Raw genomic sequence first — 27567 nt, forward strand, 5'->3', positions numbered from 1 at the left:
TCAGTGGCAGCCGCAGGCCTTGACCACCATGTTGCGGTGTTTGCGCAGGATGACGTTGTTGCTGCTGTCATAGTAGAGCACGGAGGTGGCGCTCAGCTTGGTGGGCGCGCAGCACGCCTTGGGCACGGCGTCTGGCTTCATCAGGTGCACCTGGCCGGGGAGGGGGCAGCAGGCAGAGTGTGAGCACTAGGGCCTCCTCCAGGACCCGCCCAGCGCCTGGCCTCCCGACCCCTCCCATCTCCAGCCATAGCCAGCGCAGTGTGGTGTGAAAATCTGCTCACCTTGACCCCTGCCCTGCCCCGGGCCCTTAGGACACAGCCTGGGCACCTGTCAACTCCCTGCCATACCCACTCCCCTCAGACCCGAGGACCCTGCTGGTCCCCAGCACACAATGTGCCTGGTGGCAGGTCCCTATGCCTGAGGCCCCTGCAGCACCCCTCCCCCCACCCCCAGAACTCCTCCACTCTTTCCTCTTCTTGACTTATTTTAAAAAAATGTTTTTATTGATTTCAAAGAGGAAGGGAGAGGGAGAGAGAGATAGAAACATCAGTGATGAGAGAGAATCATTGATCAGCTGCCTCCTGCACGCCCCCTACTGGGAATCGATCCCTCAACCGAGGCATGTGCCCTAACCAAGAATCAAACTGTGACCTCCTGGTTCATGGGTCGCGCTCAACCTCTGAGCCACACTGCCAGGCTTCTCTGGGCTTCTGCAATGACCCTGATCATGCCTTGTCCCTTCCTGTGTCCACTTCCTTCCCGTCTCCCCCTCCTGCCTGATCCCAAGAGTGTTCATGGAGCAACTGGATAAAGCCTCGGATTCCAGGTTCACCCCTGGGGGTTCAACACCGTCATTTCTCAAAGCACTTTTCACCCCCCTCACAGCTTCTCACGTGAGTCTGACTCTGGGCGATGAAGGAGCAGCGCACACAGGCCACGGGCGCTGGGGCAGGACTCGGACCAGGTGTGGTGAGCCCGCTCCCTCTGCCTGAACTGCTTCCCCACCAGGAAAGAGGCTGATTCGAAGGGAAGGCAGGGGAGGGTGGGTGGGTGGTAGGTTATCAACCAAAGACCTTGTATGCATATATGCACAACCCATGGACACAGACAATAGGTTGGGAAAGGCCTGGGGCGGGCTGGAGGTGGTCAATGGGGAAAAAGGGGACATATGTAATACCTTCAACAATAAAGATTAAAATTAAATAAATAAATAAATAGATCAAGAGCCTGACTGTGGAGCTATTTCGGCCTCCACACAAATATTTATCCTGCGACTTGGCAGGATGAGCTGAGTTAGCACTGGACGCCTGGTCAGGGCTCCACACCGGCGGCCCGAGCTCTGGGGCAGGAGAGGAAGGACACGGGCTTCCATCCGTGGGTGTTGGAGCCGCTCCGAGGGCCCAGGACCGTCCAGCCCTACGGGGGCTGCAGAACCCGGTGAAGCTTTCTGATGGGGGCCTGTCCGGCAGGCTGGTGCCTGTTCCCCCATGCCCACTGGTCCCGGGAGCCCCAGCTCTGGGCCAACCTGCCAGGAGGACTGTCAGCCGGGCACTGGGCTGGCGTGGGGCCCAGAGCCTCTCTGCAGCCACTGGGAAGCCCAGGCCTCTGCGGGGATGTCAGCCAGCCTGGACAGGGGGCCACTGCTCCCAACTTCCCAGCCTCCATATGAGGTGTCTGGGCTTGGCATTCGAAGGCCCACGTGACAGGAACCAGGCAGCACCGTCCGGGCGTGCCGGCCATGGGCTCTCAGTGGGGGGAGCGGGGAGGGCCTTTCCGACCTGGGACCCGGGGGAGAAGTCGGGCCTCAGGGACCTGGCCTTTCGGAGAGGAGAGCCCTGTGCACAAGGGCTATGGGTGACTCTCCCGACTCGCTGTGAGGAGGGTGGTGAGCACACACGCCTGTCTCTCACCTCGTGTGCACGTGTCACTTGAGGTTGAGCAATCCCGTGCACACAGGCACACGTGTTCAGAGGGCACAGGTGCCCAGGTGGGGTGGACGTCTGTTCTGTGTGTGTGCATGTGAGTGTGTGTGTGTGCATGTGAGTGTGCGCACCAGCAGCGAGTCTGCATACGCAGCTGGCCACACAGGGACCTGCACGGGTGTGGGAGTTTAACGACACCTGCACTCAGCCGTGCACCAGCCAGGGTTCCACGTGAGAACCTCCGAGAGACGGAGCAGGTGCCCCCATTCCCCTCCAGGCGGCCCTCCCCGGGCCCCGGCAGCACAGGCTGGGTACTGACCAGGGACTGCACGATGGCGTGGTTGGTGGCGTTCATGCAGGAGTCCAGCGGGAAGGAGCACTCCCCCTCACAGTAATAGGCTGAGTAGCCTTGGGGGGCGATGACCCAATCCTGGGTGGGGAATGGAGAAGGTGAGTCCCACCATGTGGCCCCTCCCACTCCCCCCCACTAGCACCTGTCACAGGAGGATTCAGGGCTGCCCCTCTCCCTCCCTCCCTCAGCCTCAGGGACCCATCACTCACTCTCGGCCCCTCCTGAGCAGCCTCCCCGCTCCCCTTCCCCAGCCCCGAAGCCTGGCGTCCACCCCAAGACCCTCAGCAGACAGGACTGGGAACAAGCCCTGTGGTCCTCGGGGTGGTCCTCCCGCTGCCCCGCCCCCACCCTCCCGCAGCTGCTGTCACTGCAAAGGCTCAGAGGTGCGGCCACCCCGGCTTCAGGCTCCCTTTGTAGCGCTGGCATTTTATGGCTCAGGATGCAGACTGTCTCCATTTTCACAGTTTTTACCAAAAAAGGGCCTTTCCACCATAAAAGTAACACATTCTCCTTTTAGAACACTTGGAAAACTCAGAAGAAAATAATATGAGAAAAAAATCCCCCAAGTCTACCCCCTCCTGGAGACACCTGACCTTCAGGGGGGTCGTCATTTAGGAGAGAAGGGAGAGGAGAAATTACCAGCCAGCCGAGGTCCTGGAAGCTGACATAGAGCTCGTGCCGACGGCACACCTGCCGACCGTGGGAGCCGTGGGCGCCATCTGCGGGGACAGACGTGGAGGTCTTTCCTGGGGCCCTGCTCTGTGCCGCAGCCACGGGGGCTCCCTGGGCGGGGACGCCCTCACGGGCACGTTTGTGGGATAAGTGAACGATGGAAAACCAAGCCATTGGGTCCCTCAAAGCCCATCCCTGCTGCTCTGCTGGTGTCGGACCAGCTCAAGAGCCTTCGATGGCTCCCAGTGGCTCCAGAGGAAGCCACGCTCCGCCCAGCCTCCCGCTCAGCCTGTGGGCCTCCTGATGCTCCATAAACAGCCCAGGGGACCTTTCTGCCACCAGGTGGCGGCAGCTCCTCCTTCCCTCCTGAGACACCTGCCCGCACCCCACCCGTCCTGCCACACCCCTGCACAGGTCACGTGGCTCATGTTGAGGCCCGACCCCGATTCTGAGGGTCTCGCCTGGTGGGGAGACCTTCGCCTAAACAATTGTGCATCCCGAAGGTGCCTGAGGGAGAGCCGCGGGCACAGGGGCGGTGCTGCCCGGAGGAAGGGCACCTGGTTCTGACAGAGGCGTCAGGGGGGGCCTGCGGAGCCGGGAGGCCTGAGAGACAGTGCATGGCCGGTCCACAGGGGGCGCGGGGCAAGGGAGGGTGTCAGGAGGGTGGCTGGAGGGTGACCACTGGCTTGACCCCTTGTGAGGGCCAGAAGGTTCTGCCACCACCACTGGTCCTCGGCCTGCAGCCTGGCGCCCCGGCCGCCCGGGCCTCACCAAAGATCCCCGGGAGCTTGTTGGGCTGCGGCAGCTCATTGGTCTTCTTCAGCAGCCGCCTCCTCAGGGGCCTCACCGCCCGAGAGGCCCGGATGGGGCTGGGGCTCGCCCTGAAAAATGTGACCATGAAGGGCTGTTGGGAGCGCGGTGCCCGTCGCCCCAGCAGACCGGCCAGGCCAGGATCCACGCTGTGCCCTGCGACAGAGAGGAGAGAGGGCGGTCACCGAGGGCGGCGGCTCTGCCGTGGGCACAGCAGCAGCTCTGCCAGGGCCGGGGCGGGCCCAGGGGCCTGAAGGCTGAGGACCTGAGGCGGCCGCCGTGCCCGCTCCCCTCATCTGAAGACCGGAGTCCAAGTCCAGCTCCGGCCCCGGGCAGCGGGTCTGAAGGAGACCGTGGGAGGAGGGCCTCACGACCCCAGGGTCAGCGCTGGTGATGTCACAGAGCCACACGGCGGCCCCCACCTCGGTCTGGGGCCTCCTGGGCCCGAGTCTCCCTTCCCGCGTCCTCCTGGGATGTTCCTGTGGGAGGGTGGTGCCCGGCTGATGGGCGCAGCTCCAGGGCGGGGCTGGTGCTCACCTGCCCGAGAGCAGGCCTCACTGCTTCCCGGCGCCACGGACACACACAGGCTCAGTGGGCGGACACTGGGCCACAGTCCCAGAGCCCGGGTCCACCCAGGTCGGTCTCATTCCAGAGCCCGTTCCTATCCACAGGCCCGGTTAGTGGCTACAAAAGAAAGGAGGGCTGCGGGCAGGGCATGACGGGGCCCCGCCCTCGGAGCAGTGAGGTCTGCAAACAGGAACTGACCCACAGCCTAAAGACTGAGGCCGCTGGGAACGCTCACGCGCCCTGCAGCGTCCACTCCCCCAGGCACCTCTCCCCCTGCCCCTCCCCGTTCCCACGGGACCTCGCGATGCTCTCACTGTCGCAGCAACGTCACAACTGCAGGGAGGCTTTAGAGAAAAAATGCCCCTCATGCACCACAATTCACTGAGCGATCAGCTGATCGCTAGACGTTGAGGTTGCTTCCTGGCGTTCATCATAAAGAAGAGGAGGAGGTAGAACCTCTTCACTTTCTTTCCTGTGGAATGTTAGCAGGAGCGTGATGACAAACTCATTTCTGTTTCTCAAACACGGTGACCACCATTCCACTTCCGAGTGCATTCCCCTCAGTGGTGCAGCACGGACACACACACACATGCACACCCATGTCTGCACACACACACAGGCAGGCATCATCATGTACAGTGTGCAGACGCACACATACGTAGGCATATATACGCGTGCCATGAGCAGGTCTGACATGACCCCCATTGGACACCACAGGCCAAGGACAGTGCCTGCCCCACCCACACGCCTGCTCAGAGGTCAGCTCTTAACAGCTGTGCTCAGACCTGTGTCCATGGGCCTTAGTGAACTGACACCGGATGAATCCTCAGACCAACCTTTGACCTGTGACATCACCTGCCACAGAACAAAGCTCTGGGCCCATCAGAGGCTCCACGCAGGACTGAACCTGCTAGGACAGGAGGTTGAAGCTGCAGGCGCTGTTGCTGGAAGAAGTCCAGACAGAAGCCATTTGGGAGAGTTTGGGTCATGGTGAGTCGCAGTCAGGAGGACGCAGGGGAACCACGAGGACACAGGCCACAAGACCCATGGACGCTCTGCGAGCAGAGGGGACAGGCCAGTGAGGCCAGGACAAGGCGGCCACGGAGCCATGAGCAGATGGGCGCCTGTCATCAGGTGGCACTGAGTGGAGCTCCACGGCCTGGCTGACGCAGGGGGACGCCTTGGGCCCAGCAGCCCCCAGCCTGTGTGTGCCGCTGCCCTGTCCCTGTTCTCTGGACAGCTCTGCCCACTGGGGCCCGAAGGACATGCCCGGGGGCTATGCTCACTGTGTGTTTTTCTTTATGCAACTGTCTGTTCGGGGATCTTATTGGGGTGTCCTGGGTGCAGAGAGAAGGACATAGCAGATCAACTAGCAGCACCACTGCGGCAGCACGTCACCGAGGCAGCCTGTGGGGAGCCTGACTGAGATCCTGAAGCAGCTGATCCTAGGTCCCACTTCACAGAAGCAGAAACCAAAGCCCAGTGAGCAGCACCTGTTCAAGGTCCCAAGCAGGCTGCAACCAGCCAGGACACCCCCCGCCCCCCAGCACACCCTGCAGAGGCAGGTCTGGGGCAGGGGGGCCGGACTAGGGGACTGACCCCAGTCTTTCAGACGGCCTAACCTGGAGGCCTGGGCATGGACCCCCCGGCCCTCCTTCCAGAGCCCAGAGCTCCCCTCCCATCATCTTGAGCAGGGCTCCCTGCCTTCTCCTGGCTGTCTTCTTGGGGGGGCCCCTCGGCTGCCAGCTCTGACAGGCCCCTTTCCAGAAAGGCGGAGATGGGAGTTTGGGAGCCTCTGGGGCCCAGGTACCGCCTCTAGACCTGACCTGTGAGGTGCTGACAGGCATGCCGTCCCCTTTGCAGTAGATGGGGTATGCGAGGCCATGCCTGGAGCTGTGGGCCACGCAGGATGGAAGACGCTGCTCCTTTGAGCCAGGTGGGCCCCATGGGACCTCTAGCCTCATCCATATCCGAGTCGCCCCATCAGAGCCCAGATGCCTTGGCAGCTCCCCTGCCCGATCCTGTCCTAATTCATGCGCCTCCCAGCTGTGCCAGCCTCTCCCCAGGCTTCCTTCTGCTCTGGGTGCCCCTGCAGCCCCTGCTCCACCTCAGCCTGAAGTCACGGATGTGACCCTGGTGCCACGCTGAAGGTCACTCGGACGCCTGGTCGAAACCCTGGAGGGCATCCCAGCTGTGGGCCTGGTCTGCTTTTGTCCCTTAGGCGACTTCATCGCGTGAGGATGGGAAACCCAGTCCTTTTCCTCCTTTCTACTGCTTAACAGCCCTGTAACTTGTCGGCCCCTGGGAGCCTCTGCCTGTCCCACACTGCCACTGGGACGTCCCGACTCCCAGGGCACATCTGCCCAGGAGCCCCCAAAGGTGTCTACTCCATCCCACCCACCCCCATCTGGTCATGCCCTGGCCTCTTCCCCCCACACCCCCAGGCTGTGCCCTCGGTGAGCACTGCCTCCCGCCTCTCCATCCCAGGACCTGTCCCTTCCTGGGGATGAGGCCCCTGCGAGGCCTCCCTGAAAGGCCTTCCTTGACCAGCTGGAACTCCCTGGTCTTACCCAGGGGCTCATGTTGGTCGTGAGCCCCCTAGAGCCATGCTTAGGAAGTGCAAGCTCCAAGTCCGGTTTTAACGCACCCCTCGGCCCACCCCTGCCCCACACACACACCTACGAACTCACTTTTTTCTAAGTCTTTGAGACTAAGGATTCAGGATGGAATCCCTCAGGCCCCTCTTGGATGACAAGAGAATATTAACAAGAGGCCGGGTCGGGCTCCACAACAGAGAGGGAGGACAGAGAGTCAGTTCAGGAGGACACAGGAGCACTGGGTCACGGTGAGAAAACCCGTCTGAGTCCCTTGGTTAGGTTTCTAGAACTCCTCCTAGCGGAAGCCACAGCCCTTGGCAACACACAGGGGGACTGTCTATGGAGGAAACCCTGGTGGCACCCACAGCCCCTCCCCTGCATCCTCCCACGACCAGGTCACGTCCCCCGGCGCGGTCCTCCTTTCCTTCTGGGACGTGCACTGAGCCACGCGGAGGCGGCGTGTGGGGAAGAGGAGGTGAGGCTACAGGAAACACAATCCAGCCACAAAATGAAAGGCCCAGCAGAAAAGTCAGAAGGGCCAAAGGAGACAATCTTTCATTTAGGCAGCATGTCTTCCCACCATGGCCTGACATTTATTTACTCATTTATTGGTTTTTAATGCCCCTAGCCCAGTGGTCGGCAAACTGCGGCTCGCGAGCCACATGAGGCTCTTTGGCCCCTTGAGTGTGGCTCTTCCGCAAAATACCACGTGGGGGCGTGCAGGTACAGTGCGATTGAAACTTCGTGGCAGAAGTCGGTATTTTGTGGAAGAGCCACACTCAAGGGGCCAAAGAGCCGCATATGGCTTGTGAGCCGCAGTTTGCCGATCACTGCCCTAGCCGGTTTATAAATTGCATTATTATTACTGTTATTATTATTTTATTTAAATTTTCTTTCTCAAAAATACATTCCTAAATATACAAACTATACAATCTTGTCATTTTCATGCTGTTTTTTTTGTATTTTCTTTTTTTTTTTTTTTAATAATAGAACCCAAACTAAAAAAAATCTTCATCTTCAAACCAGAGGAGCGCTAGAGGACATGGGACGCAGAACCTTCATATAACACCACGTAAATAACGCGACACAGTCTCTGCTCACAGCAGGGTCCCCGGACCAGAGGAAATACTTTTCTGGAGCTCAGACGTCGTCTGCGGAGAGGGCGGAGGTGTTCATCCGCGGCCGCGTGAAAAAGGCCATCTTCTCCCTGAAAGACTGCATGCACTTCCGGGGCTCCCTGCAGCTCTGGCCTCTGAGCCTGTGCACATCCTTGGCGGCCGCCCTCATCTTGTCCGTCTGCGCTCCCCTTTGTGCCCCGCGCGGTCCACCTGCTTCTCCAGCACCCTCAGCAGCCGCCGGAAGCGCTCCTCCTCCCGCAACCGCAACCCCGGGGGCAGCTCCTTCTCCCCGTGGCTCCTGGCTTGTTCGAGCTGCTCCTTGAGCTCCCTCAGCACCGACATCTCCTGCACCAGCTGGCTGCGCCAGGTCCGGGTGGCCTGCAGGTCCAGCGAGGTGCGCATCAGGCGCTCGTGGCGCAGGGATTTGAAAGATGAAGGCCGCTCATGCGGACGCTGCGCCGCTCCAGAGAGTTTCGAGCAAAAGGTGGCTTCTTGGGCAGCGTGGAGCTGTCGCGGTCCCTCCGATTCAGCCGGCACACGGATTGGCTCTGGGGTCCAGGGGAGAAGGACTCGGAGCGGATGATGGTGCTTCCTCGAAGAAATGGAGCTGGGGACGGCGTGCCCACCCGCCCGTCCTTGGGCCGCACCACTGTGGGCGACGGGGCAGGGGTCTCTGTTGGTCTCTTGGTCCACCTTTACTGCCGGCCACTCTTCCGTATCTGGTGAGGATTTCTCGGCAAAGACCTCCTCCTCTCCCTCCTCCGCTGCCGTCTCTCGTTGTCTCTGATCTCCTCCTCGAACCTCCAGCTGTCTCCCAGATCCTGCTCCTTCCCTCCTGCCTCTTCTCCAGCTCCACGCGGACACGGCGTCCGAGCTCTCAGGCCCGGGGGTGGGGGCCCGGGCTCCCCTGGCTTGGGTTCCCTGCTCTGTTGCTTCAAGTATTTGTAGCTCAGGAGGTTGTACCGGCGAGTCGACCTCTCCCCAGACCGGCACACCTCAGCCAGGCTGATCTGGGCGCCTCCCAGGCAATCCTCCCGATGGCTCTGGTCAGTGGTACAGACGTCGACTCTTAAGGGCATCCGAGGCGTCCAGAGGCCGCGTCCGGAACAGGCAGGTGGTGCTTTGGGAGCAGGGAAGGACGGCCACACAGATGTTCACTTTCTGGTCCTGCTGCAGCAACAGGGCAGAGAGGTTACTGAGCTGGACAATTAATATTGCAAACTGCTAATTCTTCTCGTCATACCGCAGGGCAACCTGAACCCGGGTTGCTCCCACCGCGTCTGGCTCCTCACTGTCAAAAGCAGGGGCTTCTGACGCACCGAGTCTGGAAGGCACGCGGGAAAGAGAGGGCTCAGAATCCCTTGCAGCGACCTGGGCTCTGTCCGGGCAGGTGTGGTCGCTCCTCTGCACGGAAGCCTCATACACGCCACTGTCCCCGGCCACCGCCACGGATTCATCCGACACGGCAGCCGAGTCGCAGGCCAATTTGAGGCCACACCCCTGGGCCGTATTCACAGCTTGGCCCAACTGCTTGCCCTCCATTCCGGGTTCCTCCAGCTGGTACCTCTCCCGGCTGCCACTGCCAAGGCTCAGTTCACAAAGAGTGGCACTCAGCACCGGATCTTCGAACTCCAGGGAGCTCAGGAAGGCGTCTCCAGCCAGGAGGGGGTCATCGATGAGGGGGAGCAGGGCGGGGACGGGGAGGAGAGGGAGGAGCGTGGAGACAGAGAAGTCATGGACTTCGGGGTGCCGGTCAGGGAGCGCAGGGCCTGCAGGCGGCTGCCCCCCTCAGCCCACTGGGTCTTGGCCACCTCGTCCTCGTGGATGGTGGTGATGTAGCCCGAGGGCCTTACGCCCGTGGCCCCCTCCAGGAGCAGGAACTCCACCTTGCTCTGCAATTCCGAGTCCAGCTGCTCGAAGGGGTCATAGTAGAGGTCAGTGAAGCTGGCGGAGGCGGAGGAGTCCAGGCTGGAGGCAGCCAGGGAGCCCGGGCTGGACGTGAGGGACCCAGGGCTGCTGCCGGAGGACAGGGACTGCATGCTGCTCGAGAGGCTTTTCAGCTGGGAATGCAGAGCTGCCACCTGCCAGGTGGCTTCCTCCAGTTCTCTCACCAGCTGGTTCCTTTTACTGTTTAATTTCAACCTCTCGGTCAGCGCCTTGCTCTGGGTGTCCCCGGCTGCCTGCAGGTCCTTCTCCAGCCGCTTGCGGGCCATCTCCAGCGGCTCCACCTCGCCCTGCGTCCACTTCCGGGAGCTGATGAAGCGCATCTCCTTCAGCAGCTCCTCCTTCTCGCTGATGAGGATCAGCCGGTCCCTCTCCGAGTCCGCACTCCAGGCCAGGCCTCACTGTCCAGCTTGGCCAGCTGGATCTTCAGGTTGGCGATCCTCCTCTTAGCCTCTTGGTACCGAAGGCACAATCGGACCTTCTCCGCCAACTGATTGTGGCTGCTGGTGCCGACACTCCCCGAGATGTCTGTCTGGGAGCTCATGTCCAGGTGCTGCTTCGCCAGCGGGAAACCCAAACTCTCTAGAGAGCTGCTAGTGGACCACAGGTCAGAGTGGGACCCTCTGTAGGTCCAGAAGCCGTCCTTCAGCATTGCAAGGCTCTTAATGAGATCTTACTTTTCCTTTTCTCCACAGGTGATGGCCTTTTTGATGGCTTTCGTTTCTCTCAAGACAGCCTGAGCTTGATCCAGTTTGTAGCTGCCCTGAGCGTCAGACATTTTCTTGTCGATTTTCTGCAGGGTCTGGAAGCCATGCTCTTTGAACTGCAGCTCCTGCTGGAGGTGAACCATCTCCCTCTCCAGCTCGTTGACCCGGGATTTTGCAGCGGCAATTTCAGCTTTCAGGATCTCAGGGTCATACTTAGAGCTGGACGACGCACCAGAGACCAAGCTGACCTGGGAGCCCAGCTTGTGCTCCCAGACGGCATGCAGCTGCCGCTTCGCCTGGTAGCTCTCCTTCTGTGCACTCAGGCCTCCTGGGCCACCACCAGGTAATCCTTCAGCATGTGCTCCCGCTCCCGCCGCCACTGTACCCGGGGGTCCTCAATCTGAGTGGTTTTGGTGTTGTGGTCTATGAAGTAATCTCCAACCTGTGGGCCATACGCCTCTTCCCATCCTAGAGGCAGCTCATCGCTCATGCAGTCGGCGAAGGTGAGCGGTTTGGTGTACCTGTCCCGCGGGTCGATCCGGCTGGTGGTGCGGCTCGTGTGGTCTATGTAGTAGACCTTGCCGTCCAAGTCGCGCGCCTCCTCCCAGCCCTCCAGCAGGGGCAGCTCCGGCCGGGGCATCTTCCCAAGAGCGGCCCGCGCTCCCCCATGCAGCTCCCGGCCGCCGCTGGGGCCCCGGCTCAGCACCTCCAGCCGGTATACCTGGCCCGGGCAGCCGCCGAGGCACCATAATGGGGGGGGGGGGCGTTGCCCGCGACCTGGGGGCCCTAGTGAGGGCCGGTCGGTCGGGGTGGCGCGGCAGTCCATGCGGCCCTGTGGCCCCGCTCCTCCCGCCGCCGGCCTCTCACGCTGCCATGTGCACCCGCAGCGGCGCGGTGCGGGCCCGGGTGCGCGCCCGGCCGGTGGGGCAGAGCGAGCCGAGCGCCCGCCTTCCTCCGCCGCGCAGGGCGCTGCGCCCTCCACGCCGCCCGCCGCCTCTCCAGCCACGCGCCCGCCCGGCGCTCGCTCAGTTTGCAACTTCTCTATTATTATTATTTTAGTCCTCACCTGAGGATGTGCTTTTATGGATTTTAGAGAGAGAGAGAGAAACATCGATCGCTTGCCTCCCATACGCGCCCGAGTCAGGGATCTAACCTGCAACCTGGGTATGTGCCGTGACCAGGAATCGAACCCACGACCCTTCCGTGCATGGGAAGACAGGAGGGCTCCGGGGTGGGGACGAGCCAGCCTGCTGGTGCCTCCACTCCGCCCAGCCTCCCTCTCTGACCCAAGGCGCCACGCCTCCCAACCCTGGAAAGGTGGACAGCCACAGGGCCTGGGACTGGCTCTGGGGCTCATGAAGGTCCCCGGGGGGCGCCCCTCAGGGGAAGACTCAGTGGCAAGTCCCTTTCCGGCTCCATCGCTGAACTTCTTTCCCAGGTGCCTGCCCAGTTTCAAGGCTCTAAACCCACTTTTCTGTTTCACTGGTTCCCAAACCTGTGTCCCCAGCGCAACTGTCCTGGAATGACATTTTTAGGGACCTCAGCGAGGGCTACCAGTGAGCCATTCCCCACTTCAAACCTGCCCCTCTTTTATTTTTCCCAGCTCAGGGAAGGAAAAAAGTATATATTTTAAAAACCCGCCGTAACTGGTTTGGCTCAGTGGATAGAGCGTCGGCCTGCGGACTGAAAGGTCCCAGGTTCGATTCCGGTCAAGGGCATGTACCTTGGTTGCAGGCATATCCCCAGTGTGGGGTGTGCAGGAGGCAGCTGGTCGATGTGTCTCTCTCATCGATGTTTCTGACTTTCTATCCCTCTCCCTTCCTCTCTGTAAAAAATCAATAAAATATATTAAAAATAAATAAAATAAAAATAAATAAATAAAAACCCATTGGCACACAGAGAACAGACTGATGGTTGCCAGAGGGCTTGGGATTGGAGGGGTGAAAAGGGGAGGATTAAGAAGTGCAGATTGGTAGTTCCAGGCCCTGACTGGGTGGCTCCACTGGTTAGAGCATTGTCCCCACAGGCCAAGGTTTCCCTGCCATCAGTCAGGGCACATATAAGAGGCAACCAAATGCCAAAACCGGTTTGGCTCAGTGGATGGAGCATCGGCCTGCGGCCTGAAGGGTCCCGGGTTTGATTCCGGTCAAGGGCATGTACCTGGGTTGTGGGCACATCCCCAGTGGGAGGTGTGCAGGAGGCAGCTGATCGATGTTTCTCTCTCATCGATGTCTCTAACTCTCTATCTCTCTCCCTTCCTCTCTGTAAAAAATCAATAAAATATTTTTTTTAAAAAAAGGCAACCAATTAATGCATAAATAATGAAAATACACACTGATGTCTCTACTCTCTCCCTCTCTCTAAAATCAGCAATAACAAAAATTCAAATTGGTAGTTACAAAATAGTCCCGGGATATAGAGCACAGCATAGGGAATATAGCCAATACTATTGTAATAACCATGTATGGCGTCAGGTGGGTACTGGAAATATCGGGGGAAGACTGTAAAGTATATGATTGTCTAACCACTATGCTGTCCGCCTGAAATTAACAGAAAACCATATGGACTGTAAACTGTAATTTAAAAACAAAGCCAATGGCTCCGTCCACTTTATTCCCGACCCCTCTCCCCACTTGTCTCCATTTCTGCTGCTACCAGCCGCCCAGCCCTCACCTGGACACTGGCTGCCGGGGCCTCCTTGGCTTCCCTTCACTCTTGCCCCCACAGCTTACACATCTCCTTGCGGTCAGGGTGTGTGCTTATGCATACAATAAATAAAGCTTTTACTTACAACAGTTGAGATGTACAAAAACTTGCAGAGGTGCTTGTACAGAGAATTCCCCTATACCCAATGCAGTGTCCCTCAGGAAATGTTAAATCTCAGTTACTATGGTACATTTGTCACAACGAATGGGCCGGTATTGATACCTTCTTAACTCAACAGCACGATTTATTCAGATTTCATTCGTTTCCCCAGGTCCCTTTCCTCTCCAGGATCCCATCCAGGACCCCAAGGGCACGGAGTCATGGCAACGCCTCAGGCCCTCTGGGCTGTGCAGTTCTCGGGCGGCCCTGTTGTTGGTGGCCTTGCCGGTTCAGGCGTTCTGTAGGCCGCCCTTCAGTTGGGTTTGTCTGATGTTTTTCTCATGGTGACACTGGGCCATGGGTTTGGGGAGAAGACCCCCCGAGGAGAAGAGCCCTCCCATCCCCCCATATCCAGGGTACACCAGAGCCCAGTGAGTTTCCATGGGAACCTTGATCGCCTGGCTGAGGTGGTGCTGGTCAGCTTTTCCCACCGTCCAGTTCCCTCCCCTCCCCCTGCACACTGTCCTGGGGAAGCCAGTCACCGAGGGCTGCCCACACTAAGGGATGGGAGTGACGCCACACCTCCTTGGGGGCTCCTCTATGCAAAGCTAACTCAGACCCTGCCGCCCTCCACTGCTGTGAAATTCAAGAAGCTCCCTAAAAACTCCACCCCTTAGCTGGCTTACCCTAACTCAGAATGCCGCTGCCTGCCTCTCTCAGCTCTTCTCCCTCCGACTCTCCCTGACCCCTCTGCTCCAGCCCTGCGGCCCCTTGATGTAGTCACACAGGTGATCCGGGGGCCCACCTTCGGGCTTTCTGTGCCCACTGCCTGGGATAAAGGAGGCTCCGCCCCTAAACACCTGGTGGATGAATGAGGCCTGAATCCTCCTTTCACAGGCGACAAACAAGGCCTGGAGGGTAATAGCCTGCCAAGGTCCCCGTCAGAAAGCTGCAGAGCTGGGGTGCAACCCGGACCCTCTGATCAGAGCCCGGGAGGAGGTTTGCTGCCTGACCCCGGCCTTACCGTCCTCCGTTTCCACGTAGAGGCGGAGTCCCAGGTCCTTGCTACGGTTCAACAACCCGTGGTCACTGGCTGCTGTCACGTCCAGCACCAGCCAGCCCTCGTCCTCAGCTCGGAGCGTCTGAAGATCCAAAAAGAACAAGTCAGACTCCCTGTGGATACGAAAGAACAATTAACCGAAGCCGGCACAGCTGCCTTCGTGTTTCCTGTGCCCACCTGGGGACCACTCCTGGGGCGTCGGCCCTCCTGGCTCTGAGCTGGGCGCCTCACTGACATCTCACTGCATCTGCCGTAGAAAGGTGCTGCCGCCCCCGGGGACAGAGGGGAACTGAGGCTTGGGGGCTCAGTGACCCGTCCCAGGCCCCACAGCCAGGACGCCAGGGAGGGGGTTGAAGCCAGGGTGCCAGGGCCATGGGCCAAGCATCTTCCTCTTGGAGGGTGTGCTCCCAGGGAGCCCCCGTCCGTCCCCCCAGGGCTGGGCCAACACACCCACAGAGTTTGACCGGGAGGCGGGTGTGGGCAGGCACCTGTTGGCCCGCTCTCTGACCACCTCGAACATGCTGACGTGGAGGGTCCTGTTGAGCAGGTGGGTGCTGGGCAGCTTGTAAATCCGGAACTCGGCAGCTGTGACCGCCTCCCCCGCTGGGATCTGGGTCAGGTCAAAGCGGAACTCCTTCCAGGGGGGCTCCTGGTGGCCCAGGGAGCAGCCGAGCTCCACTGCAAGACAAAGCGGGCTGTTCGCTCCTGGCTCTGGGCTCGGGCTCCAGGGTGGCAGGGCCCGTGGAAACCAGGGGCCGGGACAGCCCGGGAGAGGCATTTCCTCCCTGGGGAACGGGCTTGCCCACAGGCTCTGCCCCCAGTGCTGACAGGGCCCGGAGCCCGGTAGTGAGGTGCCCAGCACAGCACCTGACGCACAGTGGGGCCAACACGGGCAGCTTCCATTTCTGGCCCCCAAGCCTCCGACCCAGCAGGTCCGGCCCCGCCCCCTCTGTCTCTGGGCCCACAGATGAGCAGAGAGGACAGGTCCCTCCTCTGGGAGATGGACGTCAGACCCAAGGAGAAGAGGCCGAGTGGCGGCAGGGACATGACTGAGTGCACTTCAGAGTCCACCAGGTGCGTGGATGGGACGTGGGACGGTGAGCGCTCACAGCTGACTTTGGAGCTGGGCCTTGAGGGGTGACAGTGAATTTACCACGAGGTCACGGGACAAGAATGCTGCACAGGAAGGGACCAGTGTGAGCAAAGGCCTGGAGCTGAGAGATGACAGCACAGACAGGGAGACAACAGCCATAAAACACAGCGAAGGGCGAAAGGGTGGCAGGGTCCTCTTGGAGCAGGTGAAGGAGGAGGGAGGGCCAGAGGGAGAGATGGAAAGAAACAAGAAGCAAGGTGGGAGTGACAGCTCCTGGGGAGACCAAGTCAGTGCGGGGAGTTGGAGGTCCCGTGGTGTGGTGGGATCTGGGTGGGCTCCCTGGAGGAGGTGACATCTGAACTGGCCTCAAAGGATGGGATGACGGAGTCTTGGCAGGTGGGGAGGTAACAGGGAGGGCTTTCTAGGCAGAGGGGACATCGAATGCACAAGTTGAGTGGGCCAGGGCCACCCACAGATCAGAGGGGTGGGGTACGGGCTGTGAGTCTGGCGGTGGCCTGACTGAGGAGAGTTGGAGTTCAGCCTAGGAGCATGGCTGTGCCTCTGGCCAGTGGGGGGCCAGGCTCCAGGCAGCAGGGAGCAGGGTGTGGTGTGGAAGCTGTACATGGAGGTGGGATGAAGCATGGGCTGGAGGGGGACCCGAGGTGGCTCCGTTGCGGAGTCTGGTCCAATACTTTGGGCAAGAGGCCGCTTGTGCAGAATTAATCCCACATGCCCAGCTGCCGGAAATGCCCAGGACAGTATATTTAGAGCCGTCTCACTTTAGCCTCTGTCACTTTCAAACACTAAAAATCTGTGTTTCCGGAAAGCAGGGGCGGGAGCCGCCCAGCACCTTCCCCCAAACCCAACACTGAGATTTTAATTACATGTCTGAGAGTCTTTTTAAAAAGTCTCTCTCTGGCTACCGGGCTCAGTGACCACAAGTCACCAGGCGGGTGGCAGAGGCGGATGTGGGAGCATGTCCTGTCCTCGCGGTGGGAACCTGGTCCAGCGATGGCCGGGCAAACAGCTGTGCTGGGTGGGGCCAGCAGACACACATGTTTGGGCAGGAGATGAGTGTTTCATTCCCAGACCAGGGAGGAGAGGAAATAGAATGCCCATCACCAGACAGGAAGCTGGACACGCAGCAAATGCCCACAGGGAGCCAGGCTGTTTCAGAGACACCGGCGGCACCGGGGTCCTCCCGCACAGGCCGAGAGCGTGGGGGGCAGGGTCCTCGGCAGACACACGCACTCGCACAACTTTGGTGACAATTCCCGCGCATTCGGGGACCACACAGACCGAGTCCATTCCGGGGCCGTGTGGGAATCCCGGGTCCGCGGGACGGAACAGGCCCCGGCTGTTGGCTGTCACGGGGTGTGGCACAGAGGGAAGGCGTGTCGTTCCTTCACACCCTTCAGCGGACGGACCCTCTCAAAGCACCGCTATGTGCACCTATCCCCAGGCACAGTGGGGACTGGCGGGCGGGTCACCGGGACTCTGTCTGCAGGCCTGAGCTGATTCCCATGTTGGATCCCGGGACCGAGGGAACCGGCCGCAAACCTGCCAGCTCCACGTGGGCACCTCGCCGTGCGGCCTCCTTCCCTTGCTGGGTCAAGAGCACCTTGTTCACCTGAACCAACTCTCGTTCCAAACTTCCGTCCTGCGTTTTGATAAACCAGCAGGAGCTCCAGCTCAGGAAACAGCCCCCCTGGCTGCTCCCACCAAGCCCCGGAAGATGGGAAACTTTTAGGAAAAGAATGCGTTTTATCAGAAACATGAAACTTTCTGGGCTCCCGCATTAAACCAGACATTACTGTAACTGGCCAAAGGGCGTGCCCCCCTCTTTGCTGGAACTCTGTGGATGTAGAGTTTTTCGGAGGTTGCTCCTCTGGGTTGGGGAAGATATTTCTCCTCCAAAGCTGAGTGAAGAGCAGTATCTGATGGGACCTGGAGTTTCCCCTGTGGTGGTTCCTGGGCAGGCTGCCCTGCACTGAGAAGTGTAGATGCCTGGCCTGTAGCTGGAGCTTCTGGTCCCAGCCTCCCAGCACTTTCCCTGTGTGGGCTCAGTCTCCTCATCTGTGAGGTGGGGACACTGGGAGCCTTTCCATGCAGGGCTGTGAAGGGCTCTGTAAAGGGCAGGGATGGTGAGATAGGCGCCATGGCTCTTCCCCAGGCGGCAGGGACGGGTGCTGGCCTGCCATTTCTGAACTTAATTGGTGCATCGAAGGGACAACATCCTGCCAGCACCATCAGGAGCTTCATGTGTGAGACTCAAGAGCCTCGGGGGGAAAACGGAGCCATGCGATTTCCGTTTCTGAATAAAAGTATGAAAGGAAGATTATAGACCATCACGTGTATCCATTCAGCTGAGAGGCATTTGGATGGCTTCCAGGTGCCTCCTCTTCACCGGGGCCTCAGTATCCACATCTGAAAAAGGCCCACTTGACACCACGTCAGATGAAACTGTAAAAAGCCATGTTTGCTTCTATAGCCGGCACTCGGTGATGGTCCAGCAAGTACTTCTAACACATTGTTCAAGAGTATTCCCTTTCCGGTATCTCTTCACGCGCAGCCTCCACCTTCCCCATCACCAGGGTCTGGAGTCTCCCAAAGACGTCCAGGACCGGGGAGGTGGCCCCTCAGCAATGCCCTGGGGCCATCGCCCCAGTTCTGGCTCGGGCACAAAGCAGAAACGAACCCTTTCTTCATGAAAGTGCTGAAGACTCTCAACATCAAGCTCTAAGGGCAGAGGTCACCACACACTCTGCTCCCACGTTTCCACACACAGAGGGAACCCAGACGTCCTCACCCCTGTGTGGGCTCCTTCCACTGCAGGGGACCGCCCCCACCCTTGTTGGACTTGGCCCGTGGCTGCTCCCCACCCTGCTGCTATTGCTTGATGATCCTCAGAGGGAATTTATGGGAAAAGCCCAGGTCTGTACAACGTGATTTCTCGGGCTTTCCCAGGATACAATTTTGCTGCCGGTTGTGGGGCTGCAAAGTTCATTCCAGGTCCCCTGGCAGGTTCAGATGGGCTGGGCAGGGGGCAGGGGGTGCTCCCTGCCTGGCCTCTGCTCTGGATCCCGGCCATCGGAGTATGTCCTGCCAGGAGTCCCCTCTCCGTGGTGGCACTGGTGGGGGACGGGAACCACTGTGTTTGGAGCAAGGTTTCTGGGCAGTAAATTATTTCCCCCATCTCCAAAATCTGGGGGGCACCTAATTTCCCCTCTGGGCACGTGACAGACGACTTCTGACTATGCCACCTTCTCATGCACTGGAGGCTTTCTAAGAGCACTTGCTCTCTCCTGGTCACATCCAGGAATATTCATTCATTCATTCATTCATTCATTCATTCGACACGTTTGAAAGCAGTGCTTATTGAACGCGAGCCGCTTGGCCTGGGGAAACTGCAGACAAGCTGGACCAGCCGGCCGCCAGCGAGTGTGTAGTGCGGCGGGAAGTCAGGTAGCAAACACGAAAGCAAACAAACATGGTCACTGTATGTGATGAGCGCCATGAAGGATATGGGTGGCATTGGGGACAGTTCGGGGGTGGGGGCGTGGGACTCACTTTATGTTGTAATAGTTTTAGATTATTTAGATTTAGAGAAAAGTTGTTGGAAGAATAGTACACAGACTTCCTATATGTTCTTTGCCCAGCTTCCCCTGATGATAACACCTTACATAAGCAAACCATAGTATAATTATCAAAACCAGGAAACTGATATTGGTACAATACCATGAACTAAATATTGACTTTTCTTGCATTTTACCAGTTTCCCCACTAATGTGCCTTTTCTGTTCCGGGATCCAATTCAGGATCCCGCAGCGCATTTAGTTGTTCTGTCCTCTGTAACAGTTGCTGTCTTTCCTTGTCTTCCATGACCTTGGCCCTTTGGAGGCGCACTGGTCAGTCACTTGGTTGCACGTCCCTCCCTGTGAGTCTACCTGATGCTTTCTTATTAGATACGGTTGAAATTATGGATTTTGGAGAAGAATGCCACAGAAGTGATGTCTCCTTCCGAGTACATCGAATTGTAGAACAAAGTAAACAATATGTTAATGTATTGTAATATAATGTAAAAATAAAATAGAAATACAAAATTTAAGATGCAAGTAAACCATCCTAGCAGGTTTGGCTCAGTGTATAGAGCCTCCGCCTGCGGACTGAAGAGTCCCGGGTTCGATTCCGATCAAGAGCACATGCCTAGGGTGCAGGCTCACTCAATCCCCAGTAGGGGGCGTGCAGGAGGCAGCCGACAATTATTCTTGATTTTCATCATTAATGTTTCTATCTCTCTCTCCCTCTCCCTTCCTCTCTGAAATCAATAAAAATATATTTTTTAAAAAGATATAATTAAAACCTAAAATTCTAAATTTGAATTGGAAATATTAGTTTGAGATCATGATTTTTTTCCTAATAGAAAACACATATTCCCTAGCTTTGCCTACTGAAAACACCTAGAAACGATGGCCACGCAGGGGCAGTGGGAGCCCTCACGCCCAGAGGGCAGTCGCAGGGACCCACTTCACCACATGGCACGGGGATTGGGGAGAGTCGCCGACTTCCCACCCAGGGCAGGAAATGCATGAGCAGAGCCTGGGACATCGCGTACCAGAAAGCAAGAAGCTCTCAGAAACTCCTAGGAGAGGTAAATGTACTCAGAAGCCAACTTGACGAGGCTTTGTAATGGCCAAACAGGACAATTTGAGTATCAAAGAGAATAAGACCTGCAGCAGTGTGACTAGCCATCGGTTCACCGCCCTCATCATTAAGCATTTTGCGTTGGACCCGATTTCTCACCCTTCGCACTGTCCGCCTTTTGGGCCAGATCCCTGCTGTGGGACCACCCTGAGTGCGGCAGAAGGTTAGCAGCATCCCGTGTCTGCCCACAGGTGCCTTCTCCTCCCGAGTTCTAACAAGCAAAATGTGTCTGGACAGTGCCAAACATCTGGGAGGCTGAGAACCTCTGCTAGGAATCAGTTCATCATCCCAAACCTGGTAAACAGGGGGAAATAGTCAAGTTTGGAGGAGGAAAGGGACCAGTCATGTAAAGAGGTGGAAGAGGCCCTGGCCCTGTGGCTCAGTTGGTGAGCATCATCCCATCCACCACAAAGGCCGCTTGTCAAGCTCCCTGTCTTCCAGGGGCCCCTTCCCCCCAAAGCTCCTGGTCCCCAGGACAGTGGCCCAGGGCCCAGCACCCCAGCTGTGGGCTAGGGCACTGCTGCTGGTCTGGGAGAGGCTGCCTGTCACGGTGTCTCCATCAGAGGCCACGCATGTGTTTCACTTTCCTGTGGGACTTGCCGGCCTCGAGGCAGAGGGCAGCTCAGGGTCCCGGAGGCGGACGGGCTGGGCCTGTCTGGCTGGTCCTATCTGTAACTGAGGCCGACGGGCCCACTTCAAACCTAAAACAGACCCGGGTCCCCTCGGCCGGTGCAGGCCCACGGGGGAGCTGAGGAATTGATCACCTATCGATTCTGCGTCCTGAAGGGCTTCCTCCCACCAGAAATCTCAGCGCTGCCGAGAGGAGCCCCAGGTTGCATGGCTGCGGTATTTTTAGTCAGTTCTCATTACTGACTTTTTTCAGAGTTCTTTCCATAAATGGCTCTGCACACATAATTACCGTCCGGACCTCAGCCGGCTTCAGACCCCGAATTACAGGGGACACCGCACACTCCACCACATCAAGCCTGCCAAGGCCAAAAATAGACCCAAGGGGCTGTGAGCCAGGGGGAGGCGAGTCCTCCAGTTCAGACCCGGGAGAGCACTGACCTGTGGGCGTTTCCCAGAAAGATGTGGTCACATCTCGGGGACACGCCTCTCTCCCGCGGGGAATGTGATCCCTGAGGAGGTGGCCGCCTGTGCCTCCACTCTGCGCTCACCCCTGGAGGAGCCCCCATCGGGAGGCAGGGGGTGGGCACATTCTTTGGTCAGAGCTGCAAAAGCCTTCAGGGCGACCCTGCACAGATGGGGAAACTGAGGCCCAGAAGGGCAGAGACTTGCCAGGGGTCACAGGTCAGGTAAGGGTCCTTCACATGGACTCTCAGACTCGAGCTGCTATAAAATGAGTGGCCTAGGGTTCCTCTGGGCGGCAACACTGGGACGGGGTCACCTGTCTTCAAGGTTCTTCTGTGAAGAGGTGCCCTGAGATGCCTGCTGCAGCCACCCCCCTCCAAGCAGGACCCTGCAGGGACCCGGGATCCCAGGGGAGGACCCAGGGACATGCTGCACCCACAGTCAGTTTCTGAAAAGACAGAGAGCGCCGGCCCTGCTCTCCCCACCGCCAGGCCAGGCTCCTTCCCCGGGTCCCGGCCCTGCCTCCCGCCGAATTCCTCTCCTTCACCTTTGCCCACAGAGAAGGGTGCATGGCAGAGGGGGCAGGAGGGAACATGAAGAGTCAGATTTGGTCCCTGCTCCCAGGTGGTTCATGGTCTCCTGGGGAGGAGGATAAAGAGGGTAGACACACCCCTGATCTACAGGCAGAAAGTGACTAACAACCAGGAAGCATGGGGGCTCTAACCGTGGAAGGAGCCTGGCTCTTTGGGAGGAATGGGGCTGGGAAGAGTCAGGTTTATGGAAACACCTGGCTACCCCCTTTAAAAACAGACATGGAGGTGAGTGTCGTCTATGCAGAGGGTATGACACGAGCAAAGGCACTGAAGCAGGATGTGATGTATCAATCAGCTCCCATCTAGGAAGTCCCATCCGTGAGGCGGGCATCCAGCTGGCCTCACTGCACGTTTCGCTCAGTCCTACACACCCGGGAAGGTAGGCCTCGTGCACCTCAAGGTGTCTTAAGAGTGAGGAAGTGAGGGTCAGAGGCTCTAATCTAAAAGGAACCTGTGTAAAGTCTCACGGCTCCCAAGTGGCAGAGTCGGGATGAGCACCCGGTTTGATACAGCCACGGAGGGAGGAGTCCAAGGATGCTCAGAGCAGCTTTCTTCATAACCCAAACCAGAAACAAGCCACGTGTCCATCAGTAAGAATGGATCCGTGTGGTGTGGTCATGCAATGCAATACAATTCATTCACGTGTAAAAAATAACTACAGATACAACATCGTGGGTGAATCTCAACAATACCATGTGGAGTGAAATATGCAGAGGGTATCACACACAAGACTATGCACTGTAGGATTCCATTCACATGAGCTTCAAAGACAGGCCAAATGAACGTGTGGTGACAGGAATGAGAAGGTGGCTGCCTGAGGGGATGGCTGGTAGGACTCCCGTAGCCCTCGTGTCATATGTGCCTGTGTGGTCTGAATTTTGCATAATGAGCATGTGTTATTTCTGTAAACCCCCAAACAATAGACGCTTTAAAAACAGGATTCTCAGTTTACAACGTACATTCAGTCCAGTCCGGTTCAGAGGCCCTCACTGGGCCGAATGATAGGCCAGGCCCAGGGCGGGTGGAGAGGCAGCTTCTACGTGGGAGAAGAGCAGAGGCTGTACAGGCCGGGAGGCCACCTGCTGTGTGGCCTTGGGAAAATCAGGGAACGTCTCTGAGCCTCATTCTTCTCCTTAGCAAACATGTGACAGTAGCTATGAGATGGCAGTGAAGGGACAGATGTGGAGGTCTGGGCTGAGGTCGCCCCTGGGTGTCATCTCACATGGTCCCTCAGCAGCCGCTTACGGTGCGTACCGTGAGCTTCTCCATTTTACAGAAGAGGAAACTGAGGCTCTGAGAGGGGGACTGGAAAGTCCGGATCACACTAAGCGTAGGCAGCGGAGGCCAGATGCAAACTCTGTCTGGGTCCCAGGTCAGAACCCTGAGCCCCGTCCTGTCCACTCCCCCTGCCCACCCCCTCCTCTGTCCAGATGGGGGGGCACTGTCTAGACTTGACAGCCACCTCCGTGGCTCCTGTGTTTGTCACTTGTCTTTCCCACTACAAGGCCAGGCCCACTAGGGCAGAGACTTGGCTTTGTTCACTGTCATATCTCAGTCACTACAACTGTGCCTGGCACAGAGCAGGTGCCACACGACCATTTGTTGAGTGAATTAGTGGGAAAAAATGGGAAGAATTCCCCAGTAAAGAACCAAAGAACGTGGCCTGGGGCTCATGGAGGTAAAGAGTCAGCCCTTCAAGGTCACAGGGCTGAGTAGGACCTGGGCCAGATGCCCCACTCCCAGCAAGCCCCGCCTCTCCTGTTTGTCAACACCTGTCACCCGAGACCCAGGAAGAAATCAGTCTGGTGCAGGGAAGGGTCAGGACGAAAGTGAAGATGGCTCTATCGTTTCTGGCTGGACTTCTGCCTGCAGTGTGTTCGTGCCTCAGTTTCTCAATGGAAGAGGAGCCCGTCACCTGCTCACATGAGGTGAAAAGGATTCTGGGAACAAGCAGGGCTGGTCCTGCCTGCCTCTTTGCTCCCTCAGCAGGGGCTGGGCCGACCTGCAGTGCCTGCGGTACAGCCAGTCACACCTGTGCTTGGAGGAGAATGGACTGTTTTGTGAGAAGGTCTGTCCAACAGAGCCACAGGGTCAGAGCTGGGAGGCCCGTTTTTCTGACACCATCACTACAGACTGGATGGGAGACCAGAGGCCCAGAGAAGAGGAGTCTGAACTCGGGTGTTGCTCAGCTCAGGGCTGTCTCCTCCCTAAGCCCAGGTGACACCAGGGGAGGTTCTGTCTTCTCCACCTGGGTGTCTGCTCCCATTACTGTGTTCCGGCCATAGGAAGCCAAGTTTCTACATGGATGAGATTGCCAGGCAGGTCAGGCAGGGCCGCCAGGTCTGGCCACAGAGGTCTAGGCGAGGCCTATGGCCACTGGGTCCCACAAACTGCCACTGATGGTCAGGGACCTGGCCGGCACCAGGCCTGGCTTCCCAGGAGCCAGATGAGGCCGACAGGAGAGGAGGAGCAGGAGGGAGCAGGTGTGGGAGCCAGGGCGTGGGAGCTGATAGCACAGCGACTCTGCTATTAGACTCCATGTGGCTCAGGGGCCTGGGGCCAGGGCCTCCAAACAAGAAAAGAGTCCTGCAAGGTGTCTAATCCCCACATCAGTCTAGGTAATTACCAGTTAAAACCACTCTCACTGAGAGTTCTACTAGTGCAATTAGTGTGTCAGAATAAAGAAGTCACAGACAGCCGCCGGGGCCCGCCCACAGCTGGGCTTCCACTGAACAAGGACCAGCTTGTTGATCCCACCGGCCTTAGATCTTATGAAACACACAGAGCTGGTGGAGGAGGAAGCTGGGGTTTGGAATCCTCAGCCTAGATGATGACATGGACATGCTGTGTGGCCTGGGCTGGCCATCAACCTCTCTGAGCCCATGAAATGAGGCTGGCAACACAGCTTCGCATGGCGCTGCATGGATGAAACAAGGAGTTCTAGAGCTATGGACGTTCAAATGCTAGTTTTTATCCTAAAAATTGTTGGAAACGCCTTTGGCTGGCTTTTAAAATCTGTTTCTGGGTTTCACATGCGTATAAGACACATGGGACTTTCCTGTCACATCTGAACCAGGGCTGGGAAGTAGCTGGGAGGGACCAGAGTCAGTGATGAGGCCCAGATTCATCCTCAAAGAGGAGCTGACTTTCTGCTCCTCCCAAGTACCAACCAATCACACCACGACTCTGAGGATGCTCTGATCACTAGGGGCCCCTTTTATAAGGAGGGGCCTGCGGCTCAGAGAGGGGAGGGACTTGCCTAAGGTCACACAGCAGAGTCCGAGGGGGCCAGGTCTTCCTGCGCTCAGGGCCCTGCTTGATCCACAGCAGCAGCTCCCATTAGGGCTGTGCACGCCTTGACCCAGGGGCCGCTGGTTGAAGCAGGACATGGGCTGGGCGCTGACTCACTCTAGGAGATGGCTCCCTTGGGGCATTTTTCCCGTGACTCCATCCACAGCTCTTCTTGGTCCCGAGCCCTGGGTCAGCGTGTCCCCAGTACAGAGCTCCAGCCTCAGTTCCACATACTCTCTGTCCCTCGTCCCCACCATGCCCTCTAACCAGGGAGGCAGCATCCAGAACCCAGTGACCCAAGTCCTGTGCCTGGCACCGGGCTCTCTGCAGAAGTTAACAGCTGCCTCCTACTGCTCATTGCCCCACCTCAGCCCACCATCAGCCCTCCTTGGCTGTGCCCTCTTCCTGCCCTCCTGCAGGAAGCAAATGGCTGAGGACCTCACAGTTCCTGCTGCTGCTCCATCCCCTGGTTCCTCTGCCTGGGCCACTCTGAAAGCTCCCTCCACCCTGAGAGCCTGGTGCCCCGACAGCAGACATGTCCTTAAGGACCAGAAGTAGAGCCAAGCAACCTGGGCCTGCCCTGGCTGGGCTGCCGAGAGGCCCTGCTATCCCGGCTGTGACAATGCCTCTCCCCGCCTCACTGTCCTCATCTGGGATGAATGTCATGGCTGGTAACTGGGCTCTTGGGAGGACTGGGAGAGGCTGTGGCTGGAGGGAGGCTGGTGGCCTTGGCAAGGTCCTCTCCCTGCTCTCAGCCCCTCAGCTCTCCCCACCTCCCCACCTCGAGCCAAGTGGCAGTTCTTGGGTCCCCAGGTCCAGTCTGGTGTCTTTCTGAGCCCAGGCCCCTGCCCATCACTGGCCACAGCCAGGAGGCAGAGGGGACAGGGGACATGATTGAACATTAAGGAGAGTTTAGTAATGGAAAAAGGTATTTCTGAGAACTTTAAGGGTAAATGGCTCCAGATGTGGCTGCAGAGGGGAAAGCTGGGCTTTGCCTGGGAGAACAGTGAGGTCCAAGCTGCCCGTCGGGCCATGGCACGGGCCTGGACACACTGCATGTGAAGCGGGTCCCAGGCTCTGGGCGTGGTGACAGAGCACAGACTGCCCCACTGAGCTGAGGCTGCGCCTTCCCACCTGGTCCTGAAGCCACACCCCCGCCTACAGGCTGCCGGGAGGCTGCTGTGGACTCAGGACACTGGGTGCTCCCTCCGCTCTGGTCACTTTGGTGATGTGCCGGGTGCTCTACAGTGAACTTTGTCCCTCTCCTCCTACTGCCCTGATCACAGGACAGCATGGCAGCCTGTTTACTCATCGTCTCCCAGGACTGGACTGCCTTCCCGGCACTGCCCAGGTCCACCTGACGGCACATGATTCCTCCCTTTGGGTGTGTTTGGCGGCGGATGACTGTACTCGCCCTGGGACTCGAATTCCTGCGTCTGCCCCGCCCCACCCACAGCTCACGGACCCCCCACCCTTAGACTTGGCCCCGCTGACCCAGGCAGCCCCCACTCCCCTGCGGGGCCCTTGTCCACCACACGGTCACTCCTGGCTCACCGCCGGGGCACCCACTGTCCGAGGCTGGGCACTGCCCCCTGCAGCCCGTGCTCCTGCCGAGGGGCCACCCTGGGGGGCCCGGACCCGCCGGCTTCCCACGCGCGCATCCTCGCGTAGGTCCCGGGGCCCCGCGGATCACCGCTGCCCACGCGGCCCCGCACTCACCCATGTTGACGAAGCTCATGACCAGGTCGGCGCGGCCCAGGCGCCGCTCGCGAGGGCCCCCGTCCTCGTCGTCGTCGCCGGCCATGGCGTGGTAGAGGTCCAGCATGAAGAGCGGCGCGGACGCGGGCAGCCGGGCGGCGGCGGGCGGCGCGCGGGGCCGGGGGCGCCCGGGCAGCCCGAGCACCGCCAGGATCTCGCGCTGCAGGTCGCGGCGCTCGCGGGGGCCCAGGCGGCGGGGCGGGCCGCCGGTTGGGGGGCGCGGGCCGGGGCCGCCGCCGCTCAGCGCGCACAGCGCCAGCCCCAGGAGCCACAGCGGCCCGGGGCGCGCGGCCATGGCGGGCGGGACGCCGCGCTCACCCGACGCGCATCCGCTTCGCCGCGGCCCGACGCTGAGGCTCCCCCGACGGCGCGCGGCCGGCCGCGCTGGGGCCGCGGGACAGGACGGGCGGGAGGTGCCCGCGGCGCAGCGCCGTCCCCAGAGAACCCGCGGGCACCTGTCGCGGCTCTGGGCCGGTGGCGCG

General features: G+C 59.0%; 1 protein-coding gene and 1 pseudogene across 3 annotated transcripts; both read right to left on the reverse strand.

Moving 5' to 3' along the window:
- Window positions 1-27380, reverse strand: LOC308516144 (bone morphogenetic protein 8B-like; the record flags this gene model as incomplete). 2 transcript variants are annotated; one of them, XM_081086963.1, is made up of 7 exons in its annotated part: window positions 1-150; window positions 2242-2352; window positions 2914-2993; window positions 3718-3912; window positions 14519-14667; window positions 15043-15232; window positions 27047-27380. In XM_081086963.1, 7 exons carry the CDS (start codon window positions 27378-27380, stop codon window positions 1-3), a joined length of 1209 nt encoding a protein of 402 aa, XP_080943089.1. The 2 variants fall into 2 exon arrangements, with proteins under 2 accessions (XP_080943089.1, XP_080943088.1); XM_081086962.1 differs by having other exon boundaries at window positions 1-174; window positions 2227-2352.
- Window positions 7920-11329, reverse strand: LOC308516564 (protein KIBRA-like; annotated as a pseudogene). Its single transcript has one exon. The product of its transcript is annotated as a protein KIBRA-like (transcript).
- Window positions 27381-27567: the final 187 nt, after the last annotated feature.

Source organism: Myotis nattereri (genome assembly GCF_964212035.1).
Source record: "Myotis nattereri genome assembly, chromosome: 3".
In the NCBI taxonomy this organism is placed as follows: Eukaryota; Metazoa; Chordata; class Mammalia; order Chiroptera; family Vespertilionidae; genus Myotis; species Myotis nattereri.